Raw genomic sequence first — 20316 nt, 5'->3', positions numbered from 1 at the left:
ACTTTGGTATTAACTCTTGTGGTCACAAAAGAGTAAGCATGGGCCTGGAACCAGTTAACAGTTAATTTTCTTTATGGGCAAGAAGGGATAAGCTCTACCAGTTTACAATAAAATATATTAAAAGGTAAAAACCCTAAAGATTATTTAGAATTTTGTTTTGGGGAAGTAACTTTGAGAACTGTATACAAATAGCACCTTAAAATCGGGCTGAGAGAATTACCAAATTCATGCAGAAGTGGCTTAAAATGTTTATTTCAGTTGCCTTCCCACTCATTTCTGCTTTACATTGGTAAAACACAGAAAATATAGCTCTACGTAACTTTCTTGCAGCTATATAGCTCTTTTCTATCCCAGAGCTCTAAACATATAGGTGAGGACCCACTTCTTCAACCACAGTAATGCATTTCTCCAGTGGGTGGGGCATGCCATTCATTATACTGTACAGCAGCAGTCTCACTGCAAAAAATCGAGAAATGAGAGAATACGTCATCGTTTGAATTAAAGGGACTCTTGATGTAGGCCAGGTAATTTAGGCTAGAAGGTGGTAACGGTGTTGCTGGGACAGGACCTAGTCAAGATCTGTTATTAGCTATAAGCAAGTTATCCTCTTAACTTTGGGTATACTATTCCCCCCTCAGTATGGCGATAGTAAAGAATTCCAATGGCGACTGGCACGTTCCTATAATGACATGTGTGAGATCACAGAAGACAAAGAAGAGAGGAAATCCTACGCTGAACAAGGTGATGTACTTCATTTTCTCCTTCCTTGGCCAGGGATTGAGAGACAACTTACCTAACATTTCAGTTTCTTCCAAACAGCAAGAGCCAGAAAGTTCAGTATAGCGTGTGATCTTCTATTTTGTCAAAAAGGGTTTGTGCTACACATCTTATTAAGGTTTTGTGAGCTTTTATCATTGATCAACAGATATTCAGGACTGTGAGTGGAGAAGTGGAAGCTTACAGTTTAATTAATTTAATTAACTAATGGGATTAGCTGCAGCCTGCAGCTCACAAGTGGTAGCCCACATAAGCTAAGCAGGGCTGAGCCTGGTCAGTACCTGGATGGGAGACCTCCTGGGAAGCTGTGGTTGCTGCTGGAAAAGGTGTTAGCGGGGCCAGTGGGGAGCACCCACTCTGTGGTCTGTGTGGGTCCTAATGCCCCAGTATAGTGACGGGGACACTAGACTGCAGTGGACTCTGTCTTTCGGATGAGACAAGGTTCTGACTAAAAAGCATATGCAGCCTATACTTTTCATTTCAGGTAAAAAAATATTTTCTAAAAAAGCACCTTTCATACAAAAAATCTAAACTCTATGGAATAATGAAATCATATATACAGTAAATATACATCTAGTCCTCCACATTCCCAGGGAATATGTTCCTGAACTGCCCGCAGATAATAAAAGACAAATACACTGTGAAAAGTCTCCTCTACACTAGATATACTGTATATACCATGAGTATACCTAATATGCCTTGTAAGTAAACATAACAACAGAGCATGACAGAAAATAAATGCAGTGCTGCAGTTTTCCATTATAAAAGGGACTATATTAAAAACAAACATGAAGTGCATTCCTTTTTAGTTACTGATAACGGTAATAGTCAGGTAGATGTGATGGGTATTGTATGCACATGAACTACTTTACATTCTGTTGATGGTGATGATTGGTAAATCCGATGCCAAGAATGAAGTTAATGATTTTACAGTGCTGTCTTCCCTTATTTGTGTTTACGTGTGTATAATGATTTTAACATGCACATGCCAACTAAAAGCAGCAAAAGACTGTGATCATGCATAGTCCGATGCAGGGGTGCAGAGTAAATAGAGAACTGGGATGAGATGTGGTGGGTAAGGCTGAAGAAAAAAACGCATGCATGAATTTTTAATTGAGTAATGGAGACTGTCCGAGAAGTTTCTGGCTTCTGAGAATGTTCTAGAAGCCTCAAGATTGCCTCTCGAGCCAGGCGTGGTTCAGTGTTTAAGGATTTCTGTACTTTTAAGTGTGCACTTAAGTTTGCATATAACCATTTAAGAATAGTCAAATTAATAAAAAATCACCCTGCATTTAGAATTAAATATAGGTGCAAGCACAGACAGGAACATTACAGAGTTGAAGCACATTAAAAATATTGTTTATAAATCACAGACTGACAGAGGTTTCCTGTAAATTTCGATCAACTTAATTTACTGTAGAACTTTGACCTGTTAAACTGTTAGTCTTATGCATATTCATGGGAAAATGGACCTGATACAGAAGTGAATTGAGAGATCAATATCTTTATCACAGCAGAAGTTTTATTCTAGTTAGAACAGCAAATTGATTACTCAAAATGGACTTTGCACTCCATTCACTTTAATCACTAATTATAAGTTGATTCTGATGCCAGAGGACATCTCGGCAGGTTATTTAGGTTGAATGGCCCAATATGTTACTGCAGCATCTGACTAGAAATTTGGTTAATAAACCAACTATTCTGGACGCAGTTTTTGCAGACATGGATGAAAAACAGACAGCTCAGTCCCCCCGAGCTGTCAATAAGGATGATGAGGAAAGTAAAACTTTAACTTGACTTCATCTGCAGAAGACTAATGCCTGCATTAACTGATTTAACTCGAAACAAGTGAGGTATTCTCATTGTAGACCAGGCAGCTATAACAAGAAAGTCTGTAGTGGTAAAAGCCAGGGCCTACAGGGGTCTTGTATGACAGTCCTACAGAGTGTAAGGATTTATATGCTGTGATGACCTGTGGGTAGAGGCAACAGGAGACATCCACATTACAAATGGTCAAACCTGGGAAAGACATTTGCAGATTCAGAGCGGAGGTTAGGGGGGTGAATGTCTGACTGGGGAGAACTAGAAGGGCAGAGTGTCAAATGATGCTGAGCAAAAAGAGAATTGAGAAAAAAAAGAGAAAAGAGAAAAGGCTCAAGAGAATTGCTTTAAGGGGAAGTCTTTACCACACTGTAGGCAGGTAATAGACTGAGTGACTGTGGATGGTTTAGCCCAGTATTTCTTAAAGGTTCCCTGTGAAAATCTACATTAAGGGAAGCCTATGGTGATGAGTGTTTGCTGCACTTATTTGCCACTTTACTAGATCATTTTTGCTTCTTTAATTGACATTTTCATAGTATAATACTGGGCGAATTCTACTAAATGTCTGCTTCAGGAAAGGGCGGCAATCCTGCAAGTAGTTATTAATCAATAAATGACAATGTCATAAATATGCTACAATTTCATACCGGTTGATTGACAAAAGCATTAATGATCATTTTTATTGAAATGGTGTGTGAAAAAAAAAAGATAGGTGAAATACAATTGCAATTAATTTGCGTTTCTGTTTATCAGCATAACTTTATAAAAGAATCATGACCTATGTGATATGACTTAAGAATTTTGTTGGTTTTTTTCCTGTTGCTTTCTGTTGCAATTGTGATACCTAGTAAATATTCCTGTTTTAAGGACAGATTTTGTCAACAGTCTGTATTTATTCCCATGTTATCAATTTATTTTGCATGGGCTTCATTCTGTCTCGTTTTTCCCCCGATACCTTGTGCACGGAGCTTGATGCAGCTGTTTCATGTCAGTGATCAATGCAATCTGTGAAGCTGTAAGAAAAGCTTTTACATCTGTAGCACAAACATGGTAACTAACTCATAGCTAATGGGATAAAATGTGTAATGAAGGCTTTCACGAGGGCAGGTCTTAGAAGATGAAAGAGTTTCCCAATGCAGTTGAGCGAAGTTTCAGAACAATATGTTACCATTCCTTCAGTCTTTTTTTGGCATCAGTTGAGGAAGTGGGAATAAGAACAGACGCCTTGGGCAGGGCCTGGTGCACTAAATGGACAACAGCTTGCCTGGCACAAAATCAACCATGGCACAGACCTGCTCTGACTGAGATCAAGCACAGATTGGGCTTCTCCAACCAGCACTTGTCCAGAAACCAGCAAACCTGGTTTTGTTCTGAAGGGACTCCTGGCTGTGTTGTGGAATTCCTTCAAACTTGTACCCCACTGCAGTCTGTATTTTTCTCTTGTTTTTGATAGGTGCGAAAGGATTTCCACCTTTTCCAATGTTTTGTTACAGCAGTTTTGTATTTAGTACTGCTAAGGGGCTGATTTGTATTCTTGGAAAGCTATAATTGATGCCTTTTGCAGCATGGATAAAAGTTAAACTGATGATTTAGTGAGGCATGCTGACTTCCTTGTTTTCTGTAAGATGAGGCCTTCTCTAGCTAAGGGCCTTGTTTTCTTCCACTTTGATTAATCATGAACAGTTCATGATTTGCAGTTGTTCTTGTTACCTCAGAAACCAGAACAGAGCTTTTGACCCTTTGGGGCCTATGTGGTGTTTCTAACTTAGCTATCCTTTCTATGACGCTTAACAGAATTGTTATTTTTTTATTTTCCCCATACAGAGATAAGAATAGCTTTGGAATTATGGACATTAAAGAAAAGTCACATCTCATGTGCTAGCTTTAAGACAAAAAAAGTAAAATAATGTATGAGTAAACATTTAATGTTTTATTTGTAATGTATGTGTAGGCTATTAACACCTGAGAACATTTTGTTATTAATAGGCGATGCTTTTTATCTCCTGGTGAGGTGTTTCCTTTGACCTTTATTTTGGGGAAAGAATAGAGAAAAATGTTCAGGATTTGTATTTGTTGTAGACAAAACATCTATAAATGTTATCTCAGAAAAAGTTTATTACTAATACAAATGATCCTTTTCTATGTTTACTTTTGAAGTGAATAATATTTCAGAAATCAATTGCTCATTTTGTTACAATTTTTCTGTTTGACTAATTGTTTGAATAGCTTCCTGTTTTGGCAACGTGTACATTTTATGTGTACTGTATGTAGTCCAGGTAGTAAACAGAATGGAAATGTTCTTTTAGCTCCAAATATGACTCAGTCATGCTTAAAGGCATTATCATCGCGCATATTTTTTTTAAAATGTGTCTTCCACCTATAATGCTGAATCTTTTGAAGGTTGTGTTCAAATGGTGGTGGTATTGAGATTATTCATTGGCAGATCTGCATGTTGTTGCCTCACTGCAAATGGGAGAAATTTGCCTGTTTCCATTGCTTGTCTGACTTGAGTAATGGACCTTGTTGTGAATGTTGCCAGAGAATGGAGTTTCTGAATATAGGTGCTGTGTCATCAGATTTTACCATACCCAACTGTCATTTACCTTTTATACCATTTATTCTTTAGTCAGTCTAGACTAGAACACAACAGTACAAATATTTTTCCATAACTAATTTGTTTTTCATTTTTCATTAAATGTTTTCTCAAAATAGACTGGAAGGAAGAATATTCCTTTTTTGAACAAAATTATCCTTCCTGTTTTTTACACACGGTGAACACTCTACTCTGCATTCTTCATTTGCCTATTATATTCTTGTTTTCACTTGAATTTGTATTTAATTTTTAAAGAACAATGAGGTGTCTGATTTTTTTTTCCATATCTGCAGTTTTATGCAGGTGTGCTTTTTTGGTGTTGACAGGGTGAGGCCTGTTGGTGTGTTTGTCCACCTGAGGGAAACCATGGCTGTTTTTTCTTCTGCATTATTGATTTCAGATGGCCTGTACCTCTACCAGCTGCTCCTCATTAACCCTTCTATAAAGAAAGATGTTTACATCTCTTTTCATTACAGTCCGCCCTTTGTTTCAGTACTGTTTCGCACACCATTTGGATTATTTTTTCAAGCTACTGTGTGAAAGTCTCTGTGTTTTTACCGCAGTGACCTTAACCCTTTTCTTTGACCCCTCCACTCTAAGTCTGGTCAGTGTGCATGTCTCTGTTTTAACCTTAAGTGATCTCAAATTCTCTAAACAATATCACATCTTCCATACAACTGCTAATTATTATGGGCGACAGTGGAATCCTGCCCATTAATTTCTTTGGAGAAGATGGATTTTGCTTTGAATTTGTAAAGTACAAAAGAAGTAACTTGTGTTACTATCAGAGGAAATATATTTTTTCATTCACTGACTTATGAATAAGTAAAAGGCACATCATTTTGTATTCTTTTAAAGTCATACAGAGGCATAGTGTGGTATTTCTTTTGGGGTGTGTCACCTAATTCAAACAGTTTTGTTCTCTGATCTTACCCAATATAAAAATGTTGAATAGGTTCTTTATCCGTAATGTGACTCCACTATAATTTTGAGTGTCGTAGGTCAGTGGCCAACAATTAATAATTCTGAAAGGAGTACGTAAAAAGAAGTACTATTAAAGAAATTGGGCAAAATTTACAGTACATTGAAGAGAAACACATTTAGAGAAAAATAAAATAGAGAAAAACATCTCTTAGTTAAGTCACATGCGAGCTTAGGGTTTAAAGGCTTCCAGAGTAGCTCAAGCAGTAAAGGTGCTTGTCCAAGTACAGGCTCACCTGTAGGATTGTGGGTTTGAGAGTGTCATGTTACCATCTGTCTGTGATGGGGATTCCACTGTGTGCTGCTTGCTTTAGAATGAAATTAGTAGGCCAGAGCTCTCTCAGCCCTGCAGTCTCAAGGATGCCTGTGTGTCTGCTGTACTGTCAGTGAGGGACTGCTCAGACTTCGTTATGAGACTTTGTGGCCTGTGATGTGTTAAAAGACAAGTGGGTTGAAAGTGGAGAGACAGAGGAGTCTGACTACCCTTCCTCATTCTTTCCCCTCTGCTGGTACTGGGTTCATAGCTGTGAGCCAAGATTAGCACTGTCAATTGGCGATTTGAATCAACCAAAAATAAATGGTGATTCTACATTTTAAAAAGAGAACTGCTGCCTATCTAGTGCCTTTAACCTGAGGAGAATGCCTTTACTTTGCAGATTGAATTTAAACGTACTATCTCTCTCCAAACCTGGTCAACTACAAATTATAAATCCAGTATTTGTTAGCTGCTTTTAGTTTGCAAAGGGCCTTTTACGGAAAGGAAGTCCTGCATCAATATATGTTCAACATTTATAATCTCTGATGTGCATGTGTATTGATGTTATGATTATGGCCTCTGCTCTCTTATATATCATAGAAATGTTAGAGTTGAAAAACAAAAGTGAAGACCATTCTAATGTTTCTCATCTCTTCTGTATCTTTTCCCTATAGGTCGAGAAGAAGCAGAAGCAGCTCTCCTGAAGGATGACCAAAGCGCTGAATGTCACAAGTGGTATGGCTCAAAACTTTGCTTCGATTTACATTTCTGAGTATTTGTTCGTACACTTACAGTGGGTTGTGGTGTTATTGTCAGATGTAGCTTAAGACAGATATTTGGAGAGATTACAAAGTTATATACAATAACGAGGAGTTTCCAGCTTCAGTGATTACTCATTAAGAGGCCGGCAGTATTATTAAGGAGATTGTGATGGACAGCTGTTCTACGAGACCCTAAGAATTTCTAGTTATGAAAGACTATTATACTTTTATCAGCCTCCATGCAAACAAGTGTAACTGAAAATCATGTTGTTAGTTCAGAAGTAACTCAGGCTTAGCCAATATTGCATCTTTTAGAAGTTAAAATGTTTCCATACTCTATACCTTTCTTATTCAGCTTATTTCCATTTTATTTTCCTTTGTATTCCATTGTCATAGAGAAAGGTGGATCATTACTTTTTTCTATCAATTATATTACCTCATCTGAACAGACAGTTCCTATTTTACACCAGCGTCTTGTAAAAACCTTTCTGCTTGCATGGCTTATTTTTTGTAAAATAAAATCCTCAGATTTGTCAGAATGTGTTAATGTAGAGGTCTGATGTTAACGTAAAACATTAGTATTAGTGCTTCTACATGAATACCTCTGCACAGTGCTGTCTCTGCGAAATACACCTCTATATCCCTCCCTCACATCTTTAATTCATTCTCTTACATTCACTTATCAGATTTATCAGTATTTTTATTGGTAAGTAATTGTAGTACTTTTTATAAAAAAATCACCTATAGTGAATCAAGTCATCTCACTGCTTCATCGCAGCATGTGCAATGTCAGGAACTCTCATATCCTTCTATGTGCTTGCTTTCTGACCACTCAGCCCTGTGGAAGCTTGCTCAATTGGACACAGATCCTTGGGAATCCCTGGTTGCAGTTTCACCTACTGTAACTCTGATCTAAGACGTATTGGACTGCAGCAAAGGAATTCAACATCTTCTAGTAGAAGGACCTGTTTTCAGAAAGCACTTGTGAATTAATTTTAATTTAAATTGAAGTCATTTCTCAATTCATTGTTTTCACACCACTTTCAATATCGTCTTATTCAGTTCATGGTCACGGTGGCCCAGGGCCTGTCCTAGGAAGCACTATACATAAGGTAGAGTACACCCTGGGTAGGGCACTAGTCCATTGCAGGGCATACGCAGATATAAACACACTTACACACTCATGACAGGGCCAATTTATAAAAGAAGCCAATGAGTGTATCAGTATGCCTTTGGACTGTGGAAGGAAAGTGGAGTAAACCTGGAGGAAATGCAAGAAGAACATGCAATCTCCGCACAGATAGCACGCAAGGTATTGAATACAGACCTCCTAGCACTGCAAGGCAGCAATGCATCGTTTAAAATGTATAATTATTGCCAATAATCCTCTTGTCAATTAAAAGTATTACATTCAGAACTGCAGGTCAGCAGACCCTCCATCACCTCTGTCAGAGCTGCTGAAAATGGGTTCCATGTGTGATTATTGATCTTACACAATGTACTGTAAAACATTTTCTAAGGGCTCCCAGTTGTTCTCTGCCCTATAGTTGAATATACTTGAACAACAGGACCCAACCTTATCTTCTGAGCCAATGGGACGTCCAAAAATACTTTTTCATATTTATTTACTTGGAAATCGTGTTTCTTTTTCTGAAAAGCCTATTTAGCAACGGTTAATATTTTAAATACCTCTCTGAGTAAATGCAGCCATAGTGAATTACAAAGAGAGAATAACAGGATTTTATAATGGTTAAACATGAAATCAACATGAAATGCACCTTTAATAATGGTTTATAAACAGCCTTTCAAAAATGCCTCTCAGCACTTTTGTACAATAGAATAAAATGCAGCTGAGCATAAAGAACAGCTTGAGTTTGTTAAAAACTGGGAAAAAAAGACACAAAAATTATGTCCAGAAGCACAACAGCTACAGAACAGGATGCAGTCTAAGTCCTTTTGTTTATATTGAAATTATTGCCGATAATAACATCCAAAATTTGAGGAAATTTCAGCAGTTTATCATGACGTAGTTTTGTATGCCACCTGTGACTATTTTGTAGTGCTCGCTGAGGTTCGGATTTGAGATCTGTTGTTTTGTGTGTGGTGGGTAGTAGCTCGGTTTCAAACTGAGAATACTGTTCTCAGATGAGGACAGTTATAGGGAATACATGTTTCAGCCAAAGTTGGATGATATCATCAAATAACCTATTGTTACGGACACCAGCTGCGATTGAGCAGCTTATAGTAAAACCTAAAGTGACTGCAATTCACAAAATGTGATAAATGCTGTGCAATTTGACAAGACAGACCCAATAATACTCTTGCTTTTTTTTTAATTCACATTGGTTGGATATTTTATTACACTCCATAGGCTATTGAAATTAACTGCTAAAACCAGCTTGTTCCTTTATCTTTTCGAAAGAGACAACATAAGCTCGGGTGATACAGAATTTTATGTTTCGAAAATGATGATTAGTTGAGTGGAGAATTATGATAAATGGTATGCCAGTCTGGAAACAGAAATGTTCTTCAAATGCTATAACAAATGATAAATGACACACAAATGCTTCAAACAAGTTTGGCACTTAATACGTAAGAAAAAAATGGAGGTCAATTATGTGACAATGATGTCATTGGACTACTGTGTTCTATTAACTCCATGTGTTGCTGTTTTTTTTTCTAATGTTGTTTCATTTTGGTGTTCTTTTCTGGACCCGTAAATTAAAAACATTCACGTTTTCCTCGATAAAGGGTAAAAGGAACTTCAAAATGTGACAGGAAATGGTTTCAGAAGTAACTCCTAATCATAGCTCGAGTGGTATTTGGAGATGATTTCAGCTCTAGCCAGTCTACATGCTTTGTGGTTTTATAGGAAGTGGCTTACATTGCAGCTAAGATTCTTTTGGAACAAACATGGTCTAATCTCTTTACACACAGAAGAGGTGTAATTGTCTTTATGATAGTAATAGGCTCATAGGTTACTGAATTGATAGATGTTTTTCTCTGCTTGAGTGTCTTAAAATTACTTTGTTTGAATGTTCTATCTTTATATCCCTGTCCTATATTTTTCTTTATTGGAGTTAAAACATCATTAGGGGTTATACTATAAGTCTGACTGGATGTTTGTGTTCACCGAATACATTTAACAGGTTAATCACAGTCATATTGGAACTGAAAATGCATTGTCAGAGTATCTTGATCAAATCCAGTTTTTAAATTTTCAAGTTATTGAAGCTTTAGGCATTGCTCCCGAGTCTTTCCCTAAAAGGAGTTGCAAAAGAACACAGCTGTGTCTTTGTCAACAATTGCTGTGTCAGTAAATTGAATTATTTTCCAGTAGTTTAACCTTTTAAGATGCATTTTCTAAACAGGTCAGATTAAAGTTTTCACTAACTAAAGTATTTCATTAAAGAACACATGCTATACAAAGAAAAGACTTATGGGCTGATATAAGCTGAAGGCCTTAATGAATTATTGTTGTTACCTTGCCTGCCCTTTTAATGCAAGACTTAATTTTAAAGAACAAAATAGGATGTAAACAGGAAAGTCCTGCAGTGAAATATTGGGTAGATTGTTTTTTGTTTCTCCAAAGAATAAGATTTTAGTTTATATCTGTCTAGTCTAAATATTTGTCATATGCAGTAGACCAAAGTTCTCTTTTTCAGAGGATCAAGGTCTCTTTCCACCATGTGTCTGCGGAAAGCTGCAACATGGCCCAATAATTGTGAGAGACTTTCATGTCTACATTATCTCTCACAATATGTTTAATGAATTGTATGTTATACCACAGCATAAACTGCATTTACTAACCAAGTCCTGCAAGATATAAATTATTTGTTCCTGTCCGTCACATACTCATGGAGCTACAATAGTGAGTCTGAACAACTAAATTGTAATGCATGAACAGAGTATCCCAGCTGCCTTTTATACTGTTTCTTGCTCAGTCCTTTTCTCTTCAGGTTGTTTGCCTTGCCAAAAGATAATTTAGATTTTCTGTGTAGCCTGAGTACACCTACAGTATGTGCTCCCTTTTCAGTAATAGCAGTTTCAAAGGTTTGCTGAAATGGCCAGTTTTTGGACTGCTTCCATTCACTAAATAATGGACAATTTGTGTGCCAATTCAAAAGACCTCTGTACTTGAGGCCCACTTGATATTACCCTGGAAGAATATTATTCTGGCTGTTGCTAGTTTCAATATGAGTCAGTATTTGCATGTGCATTTTTCTGGAAATTTTAGTTTTGGACTCCTGGGACACATAATAATGATAGAGCCAGACTTCTACTTTGACAAGTAAGTCTTGGCATGGTAATGTCAGATAACAGTAAACAAAATGCTTTGCTTCAGGGAAAACTAGAAGGAATGCCTGTGGCAGCATAAGTGGAATTTATTGCAGTATGATACATGCAGTTCTCTGCCAAATTCTGTCGTGAGCTGCAAACAAAATTTGAAATGGTTAATGACAGTTCCACACCAAAGAGTGTAAAAGTGCTAAACAGTGTAGATCTGTGGTTAAAAAGCCTTAACTGTGTTCAACCACGGTCACATCAGAATGAGTACTGGCTGGGCGCTTAACCCGCAGACTTGAAACTGAACACTTCTTGCGCCAACTCTCTTACTTCTAAGTCATATATCAGCTTGTAACAGCCCTTATAAATAAAAGGTGGTTACTGTGGCTAAGCGTGCCACCTATACCTGACCCTCACAGCCCCTTTGTTGCATTTAAATTATTTGACATCCTTCAAAATGCACAGTGATAAATTATTTGTGTGATACTAATTAAAAGACCATACAAATATTCCCTTTGTATGGGAGCAAAATTGTTTTCATTTGACAGTTTTTGCAGGTATAAATATTTTGTTTTTAGAAACATCTTGTATGTAGTCCAAATATATATGCAGTATACCCGAAGAAGACACCGCTGCTGAAAATGTTTTCCTCTTTTTACTTTTCAGTGTTGAATTAACCTTACATTGTTTCTATGTAATATATTACTATCCAGTATATTTTGACACACCCAAGAATTTGGGTGTTGTGTAACAGGATCTTTAAAATAGGAGGGCCCAGAAAAACAGATACAAATACAGCTGGAAGGTAGACAACAGTGATCTTTTATTAACAGTCTGAGGACAACACAAAACAAAAGCTTAAGTCCTTTTCTGTGTTTATAACAGTGGTATTCACAGTCCCTTGTTATTCACAGCGATGCAGATAAGCTGCTTAACGATTTTTTGTAAACATCACATTTCTCAGGCTATACACTACAGTAAGTCTCTCTCCCAGACACTCTGTCTCAAAAAACATTCAAAACTCACAGGTTCCACGGGTTCCACAGTTCCACTGTCAAGCACTTGCAGTTTTAGGTCTGTGGGTTAAGTTCCCAGCCAGCACTCGTTCTGACATGACAGTGGTTGAACACAATTAAGGCTTCTCCCTCTCATGAATTTGCCCTAATCTAATCTAATTATTATTTTAAGGGAGTTCCAGTAGGCACAAAACCTGGAAAATTCCTTGCCTTGCTGTAAATAGCAGATTGTTTTGTTTGCAGGACAGTGAATTTGCTTCGCACTTAACATAAGTTTTAAACAAAAGTTTCATTCAATAGCTCAGAAGTAGTCTTGGATTTTTTTTGTTGGTCACGATCCACATGTTTTATGTAGGTATAGAGGTTTTAGACAGGAATCCATCACACAAATAGAATGCTCCCCTGCACTGGAAAGTTTTGGGGGAATGTAAAAGACATTGTAAAAGAAGTTATTAATCTCATTTACACTTTCCTCAATCAGTTTTCCTGGCAGAACAGCACAATTAGGCTAAACCATGAGTTTCTGTATGGATTTTGATTTATGAAAGTGGAGCTGAAAGGACATCACAACCTTTTGTTTCACATTGGCATCATTTAGAATGGTACAGTTTACTGGATTCCATCTCCTGTTGCTTTCATTGTGCAGGTTAATTTTTTTGAATTACTGGATTTTGCTTTTATTGAAGTTAATTTTGACCCTTATTTAATTTTGAGTTTTTCACTGGATTAAACATAATTATCTCTATGGATTGACACCCATTTAACAATTTAACATGCAATTATATTTCTCAATTTCATGCCTAATATTTTAACTATTGAATTCATATTATGCTTTTTTCTAACAGTTTCTTGTTCCTCTGCCAGACGGAGCCTACCGACTTGTGTGTTTTGATAGATATGAAAACTTTCTAGGCATTGCCTGTTTTACATTTAACATAAAAAGGAGCTTAAGTGTTAGCCAGGGGCCAGACAATGTTTAGTGAGTACTACACTGCTCAGCACAGAATGCAGTATATTTTAGATCATTTTCTAGTCTAAAGCAAAACACTAGATACGTCGCAAAAAATAATAGTCCTACCTCAGAGAGGACACACAAGGGAAAAAATATTTGAAGCTGAGAACAGGAGTTTTTTACCCAAGAGCTTTTGATAGTCAAGAATAAGGTGCACAGCAATATCATTGAGATCAAATAGGTTCTAGCAACCAATCAAACTGGCCTCTAATCGATTGTACCCTGTAGGAGTTTCTCCATTCTTAGAGTTGTAACAACTCTCTATCAACATCAGATCCTCGTTTCATATGTAGCAGGCACCATAAGGTCATGGTTTCAACCTTAACGAGTGAGGGAATTAATCAAGTGCCAGATCAGAAAGTGATGCCAACAAAACATTCTAATTGCTGTGAAATTGGTGCTTTCAAAACAGCAGCCAGGGGTTACTTAAGCAAGGTAATTGAGAAAGCTGTCTTTCTTTTGACTTCGTATACCTCATGTCCTCTGGGCCCTTCTTACAGCTCACACACTTTGTGCTTCTGGCCTCAGGTAAGAGCCTGGTTTTAATTTTCGGTAATGGCTACCGGATCGCTCTTGCCCCCTTCGTTCGGCAGCATTTAATGAATCATTTCCTCCAACACACAGCCAGAAAATAATTTTCAGTGATGGCAGAAAAAAAGCTGGCTACTTCTGAGGTGAAAATGTGATTAATTCTCCCACCCCAAGTGCAAGTGTGGTAATTTAAAATAAGAATGGAGAAAAAAGTTTGGGGATACAGTGTTTAACTCATCATCCCTTGTTTACCTTCTGATTCACAGGACTAAACAAACGCAAAGAGTTGGAAAGTGTAAAGCTAACTTCCATTGTTGCTCAAAAATGGTTTTGCAGAATGTTTTATCAAATCCATACTGTATGTACAGGAGTATAAAATTCCTTTCCCTACACCATTATCATCTACGCTGTTTTTAAATTGCCAGCTATGGTCAAATGGTAATTACTATTGCCTTCAACTCACTAAAACAATACAAAGGCAAAACTAAGGTTCCTAAAACATCACAATTTAAGATAAAGTTGGGAAATCTCGAAAGAAAATCAAAATATTGGTTTACCTCTAAAAAGTCTAAAACACAATCATACATAAAATCTACTTATAGATTCATGGAGAAATCAAAGCCACAAAAATTTCTAGGTATCATAATACACAGCAGTCTTTGGTGAATTATGATTAGGTAACATATTGTACTGCTCAAAGTAATTAAGGAAACAATCTTAAGGGATCTGAGATTAAAAGATGCAGATCATTTAACAAGACAACCTTCCTTTCAAAAACAGAACTTTGAAAACAGTGCTGTTTGCTTTGTAACCATGACATCTTGGTTGTGACTGTACATATGGTGCAAATGACATACATATGACAAACCTCCATGCTCATTGCATGCATCTAATGCAGTACATTGGTTGGCTGCTTTAAATGTTTCTGGAATAGTTATTCATATTTTTCCTCCATTGTGCCTTCAAAGGTCTACCTCCTACATTAGGTGCTTTATCAGATTTAGTTCTGGGGAGCACACTAGTTAATTAAGCTGTTCCAAGACATTGGAACTAGTGTGACCAGTGTACTCTGGCATTCTTGTTAATGAATTCTGACAACTATGAAATATCGAATTTAGTGTCTTTGAAACAAAGTCAATAAGAAAGAAGTGAGCTCTGAAAATTACACGTGCATACCATTCAGCATTTCTCAGTTGCAGTTCTCAGCAATGCGATCAGTTCTAATTTTGAGTAATTTATTGTGAGCACTCAGCTTTAGGCCTGTAAAAGGAAACTTGGGTATAATCTGTTCAAGTCACTTTTGTGGGTAGATCCAGGTAATACGATCCTGGCTTGTGTTATTTTGTCTCATTCCACTCATAGAGCCTGGGCTCGCATGTGCCTGTTCAGAGATCTCTGAGCCATAGATGCCACACATCATCATCTGAGCTCACCCCCCACAATTGTTCAGTCTGGCTAGAAGGGAATCCACAGCATAGCTATCACATTCTCATTTTACAAGGAAAATGTTTTTATGGGGAACAGCATGAGAATATGCACTGTTCTGATGGAACATTGTCATGTCAAGATGCAGCATACAGGAATGGCGCTAAATGAGATCCCCAGCTTTGATATGTGTTGTGTGGTGCAGTCAGGATGACATCAATCGCTGTAAGTAGAATTCTGTAGTAACTTGGCACTCCTGCCCTGATCACGATCACACTTGGATCCTCCCATTGACTGGTCTGTCTTTCTCAACAATTAGTATATCATGCACATCTGTGCCTTACTCACAGATGTAAGACAGGGCAATACACAAAACTTTCATTAATTTCTAAAGAGGACCTGTGTGGTAGACTAGTCTGCAAAGAATAACTATCGTAATGACTACGCATATTACATGTACTGTACATGTCAGTCTTGTTGAGGAGACTTGTTTTCTATCACTGATAGACAATGTTTGGGAGTAAAATATTGCCAGCTTAGAAATTGCTGGTTTCAAATACCCAAGATGGCTAAATGACAGTACACTGACTTAGTCCAGCCTCTGACATACTGTATATGTATTGGTGTCTTGATAAGGTGGCTAAATTTGTACTTTTGTGTTTGTATTTCTGGATTTTAACCTGGATTGACATTCAACCGGTTGAAGCACCTCATTACCTGGCCCAATCAACTCTTACACGTAAGGGCTAGATGATTTCTTGTCTTCTTGTGTCCACCTTTAGGGAAAACAGTTTAATTTAGATATGCAAGACCCCTGGGCAGTTAAAAAAATTTATCTTCCCTTTCTTTTTCTGTTTTATGATCTTCCGTTCTTTAGTTACTAGAAAGAGAGCAGTTAGCTGTATGGCCATTCCCTCAGTGGTTTTACTTCAGTCACTTTAACAGACTGCTAGAGGTCACGTAATCACACTCTTTCTGGCTTCCAGACCTCACATTACGCAAGCTATATGTTTTGGCAGCAGTTATCACTTTTTATAGAACCACAGAGGTTAGTTCACAACAATTGCTTCTTTTGGCTGTTACACAGGTGCTAAATTGATATCAGAATGTAACTTGAGTAGAGTTTGGGCTTTAGGGTAAGTTCACTTTGCCTCCCTCCTTTAATTTTCCAGTTGAATCCTGACATTCGTATCTTTTGGTTCGATGGAATTTTTTCTTCTCATTATGTACCTAACCCCTAACCCTACTGACAGTACATTCACAAAAGATAGCAATTTTCGAGTCAGCCTTTTGTATTCTAAGTTGTTTCACTTGGCAGTATCCCCTGATTTTCTGAAAACTAGATGAGGTTAGAATAATTGTTTTTCGAATCGAATACTGCAGGTGTCCAGATTGCCTGTGTTTGGTATGGCTGTGCACACAGCTCCCAGCATCCCTGAGGTCTTCTTGTTTTCATTTTGACTATGTATCAGAGCACGAGTTGCAGTATGCTCAGGAGATGCTTGGGTAATTGAAGCAGTAAGCCTGTACTATGTGCACAAATGATTTTCATATTGGACACCTCCAGCATGAGATTTTCGTGGTCTGCTAGAAGAATTGACCAGAAAATTGGATTGTTGAGAGTTAGATTTACTTCTCAGTTGTTCAAACACACCACCTTGCAGGTTTAACTCTTTACTGTCCCTATCCAATCTCTTCTATGAAGCCCAGTTATTTAGAGATTAAATTTAACTTTGTCAAATGTTTTCTGGGCTTCTTGAAATCTTAAGATAAATGTTTGTAAAACACTACATGCTGGCCTATGCAGCACATCGTAAAGTTGTTCCATGTTTCTTTCTTCATGTTGCCATGTTAAGCCTGTCAGCCTGACTTTAGCTGAGTGGCTCCAGACATTTTAAGTGGTGCACATCAGAGCAACGGATACCTGAAGCATCAAAAATGAACAAGGGCTGGTATAAGCATATCAGCTACGAAAAGATCAAACAATGCATACTGTAGTTCAGAAAATAGTCAAGGATGGGAGACCTCCAAAGAAAATAGCTCTTCTGCTGTAAGTAGTTTATCTTCCATCTGGTTAGGAATTTTCAAACCCAATGGGACATCTGGACACCGTAAAATGTCTCATATTATGTCATATTATGGTGGTGACCAGGTATATCAGGAAATTTATCTAACAGGATTATATCTGCAGTTTGGTAACTGATGTAATGTGTTTTTTGGGCATTGACTGTATATGTACTGTATAAACTACATACCCATATATATATATCATATACTGTATGACTACTTCTGACAACATCACTAAGCTTGGGGGTGAAAACAAGTCCAGAGGTGATGGACAAGTTAAGACCCCAAGCAAGAGCACAGCTGTAATCTGGAACCTCTTAACAGTGCGAGAGGACTGAATTACCACCAAAACAGACAAGTAAAGTATTTTCTCATATGGTTTGTGCACGATGACTGGTGTCTTACCAGTAAATAAAATTAAATCAGCTCAGCTTCAGCTTACAATGCATGTGCTTTTGTTTAAAATGTTCTTACTTTTCTGTCTTGTTTTTATTTTTTTTAATTGTTTTCTCCCTTTTGGTGTACAGTATGTGAATTCCCATTCGTACCAGCATTGAAATTATTTGTCCGTAGTTTTGGGAATGAACCCGTTGCCTGCAGCCATACTACCTTGGTTTCTGTATATTTCCAGCAAAATTGTGTGCAGATCAAAGCAACCAGCCATTTCACAACCTTTTACCTCAACATTCATAACAGATGGGTATCTTTACAATTTATAAATACTCTCATTTATCTTCCCCATTGTACTGTCCATATTTAATCCTTAATAATAAATGAAGTCGTGTAAATGCAGGAAGGATAAATTCCCACATTCATAGCGACTGTGTGTTGTGTAGAATACTTTTTTTGGTCCATTGGTTTGAATCTCTGCTTGCACTTGATTTTTTTTTTGTCTTTGTATCTGTGGCCAGTTTGGTTCTTGAATTCAGAAATCAATGTTGAAATATTCTGATAAAACTTGAAAACTTCATTTAGCGGAAGAAGTTTAGCAGTTTTGAACTGTACCAATATTGAAAGTTGTGTCTACTCGAATTTCATTAAAACCAAAATGTGTTTTTCTGCTTCAAAGAACAATACCCCGTTAAACTGTCTTTATTGCAATTTCTTTGTGACATTTCATATGATAAAACCATTACAAAGACAGGACTTGGTGTAGAAATCAATCAACAAGTCTACAAAGTCAACAATATTCTTTTACAGTGTGGTACGTGCCCGCAAGAGACATTCTTTTAGAGATAGAGAAACTGGGATTTCCAAGTTTTTTTTTTTCATTTTCCCCTTGTTTTGTCTGTTTGTTAATTATAAAAGTGTTTGTAACTGTTTACTGGAGTATCTAGCTGGATGTCCTCCATATGGCTGAAACTTTATCATCACTAAGATTAAATACACGTGTAGCTTGTGTTGCTGATAAAAATGCCCTGTCAGTGCTTTTATAGGGTGTAATCCCTTTCAGCAAAGGCTTACAGCTGGCTACAGTTTGTGCACTTAAGCAATCATTTGGATGACATCAGTATGCTTCCAGCGGATATCTTTGAACAGGATCTATAGGCGAAACATTAACGGCTAAATGCCTCCATTAGTACAGAGTGGGTCCATGATGTAATCAAGGTCACTGAAAAGTCTTTTCACTTCTCGCCTTTTTCCCCATCTTTACTGTTATTTTTGATGCTGTATTTTTGATGAGCAGCATTTGAAATCTGGATGATCTTTGAGTTCAAAGATACAAAGCTGTGCAAAAAAATGGAAACACCGATTTTACACCGAACTGGAATACTCAGCCACATCATTTGCTTTAAAATATTTTAAAATATTAAATAAAATATTTTTTCTCATGGTTTAATAATCCAAAGTTTTTTTTATTCAGATATATTTTTTTTACTTGCAATTTTATTAAAATCCAAAACATTAGTGAAATAATATAATGACTTCAAGTGTTAAAGATTTACTGCAGGATAAATGCTGTCTGTACTTTGGTAAACAAAGCTTAAAACTGAAGAAAACCACAGCCAACTTGCAGATATTCAAAAATGGGACAAGTAAAAGTTTATTCCATGCTGAAAAGAAGAAAAGCAGCACGTTTCGGCTGTAGAGCCTTCTTCGGGTGATGCACAGTAATACAGTACTAGACCCTTACTAAACGTTACAGGAATACTCGAATTATTCAAATGACAATTCAAGTTAATAAACCAATACTTGATTAAGTTTACTTTTCTATTACTTACGGAGTCTCCCCTTTTTATCACAAGAGATACATTCCAGTGACTCTGCTGTTCTGTTATTGCATGGTAGAAGCTCTGTGAAGAGATTCCACTTTTAAACTTCTGTGACTTCCCTCCTTTAGTTTGCATTTCATATTATCATTATAGACCCCTGGACGATGAAGTCAAAAGTTTTTCAGTAGTTATGAAGTCCTTTGAGTGCTGCGATTAAGAAGTGCACAGGAACCAATACAATTCTGCCATGATGATGACAGGAAACTTGTCAGGACGTTGTTGTATTCCAAATGGATATACTGTATTTAGAGAAATAATACAGATCATTAAATGATTCCTGGTCATGTGCTTGCTTAATTTTTTAATTTGCTGTCCTTTTGTATCACTATGTAAAGGGATACATGTGTGACAGTGTTAATCTTTCAAGTTCCTACATTGTAATTAGGAATGTCAAAAGTATATGTAAAAAATTCATATTCGTAGCAAAATCCCTTAAAAAAAATATTTTCTCTGTTGCTTATACTCCTTAAAACTGTCCACAGTCAGCCATATATTTAGATTATCATCCACTAGTGA

At 37.0% G+C, this 20316-nt stretch overlaps 1 protein-coding gene across 1 annotated transcript in view; it reads left to right on the top strand.

Moving 5' to 3' along the window:
• The window catches only part of rmdn3 (regulator of microtubule dynamics 3), a 59731-nt gene that overhangs the window by 8486 nt on the left and 30929 nt on the right, over positions 1 to 20316 (top strand). Inside the window, exons 5-6 of the mRNA XM_069193308.1 lie at positions 639 to 741; positions 7103 to 7163. Of these exons, the coding sequence (XP_069049409.1) occupies positions 639 to 741; positions 7103 to 7163 (164 nt within the window). The remainder of the gene's footprint in view (positions 1 to 638; positions 742 to 7102; positions 7164 to 20316) is intronic.

The sequence above is a fragment of the Lepisosteus oculatus genome, chromosome 8, assembly GCF_040954835.1.
Source record: "Lepisosteus oculatus isolate fLepOcu1 chromosome 8, fLepOcu1.hap2, whole genome shotgun sequence".
NCBI classification, from domain to species: Eukaryota; Metazoa; Chordata; class Actinopteri; order Semionotiformes; family Lepisosteidae; genus Lepisosteus; species Lepisosteus oculatus.
Note: the sequence above shows the minus strand (reverse complement) of the source record. Positions and strands in the feature narration are given on the sequence as shown.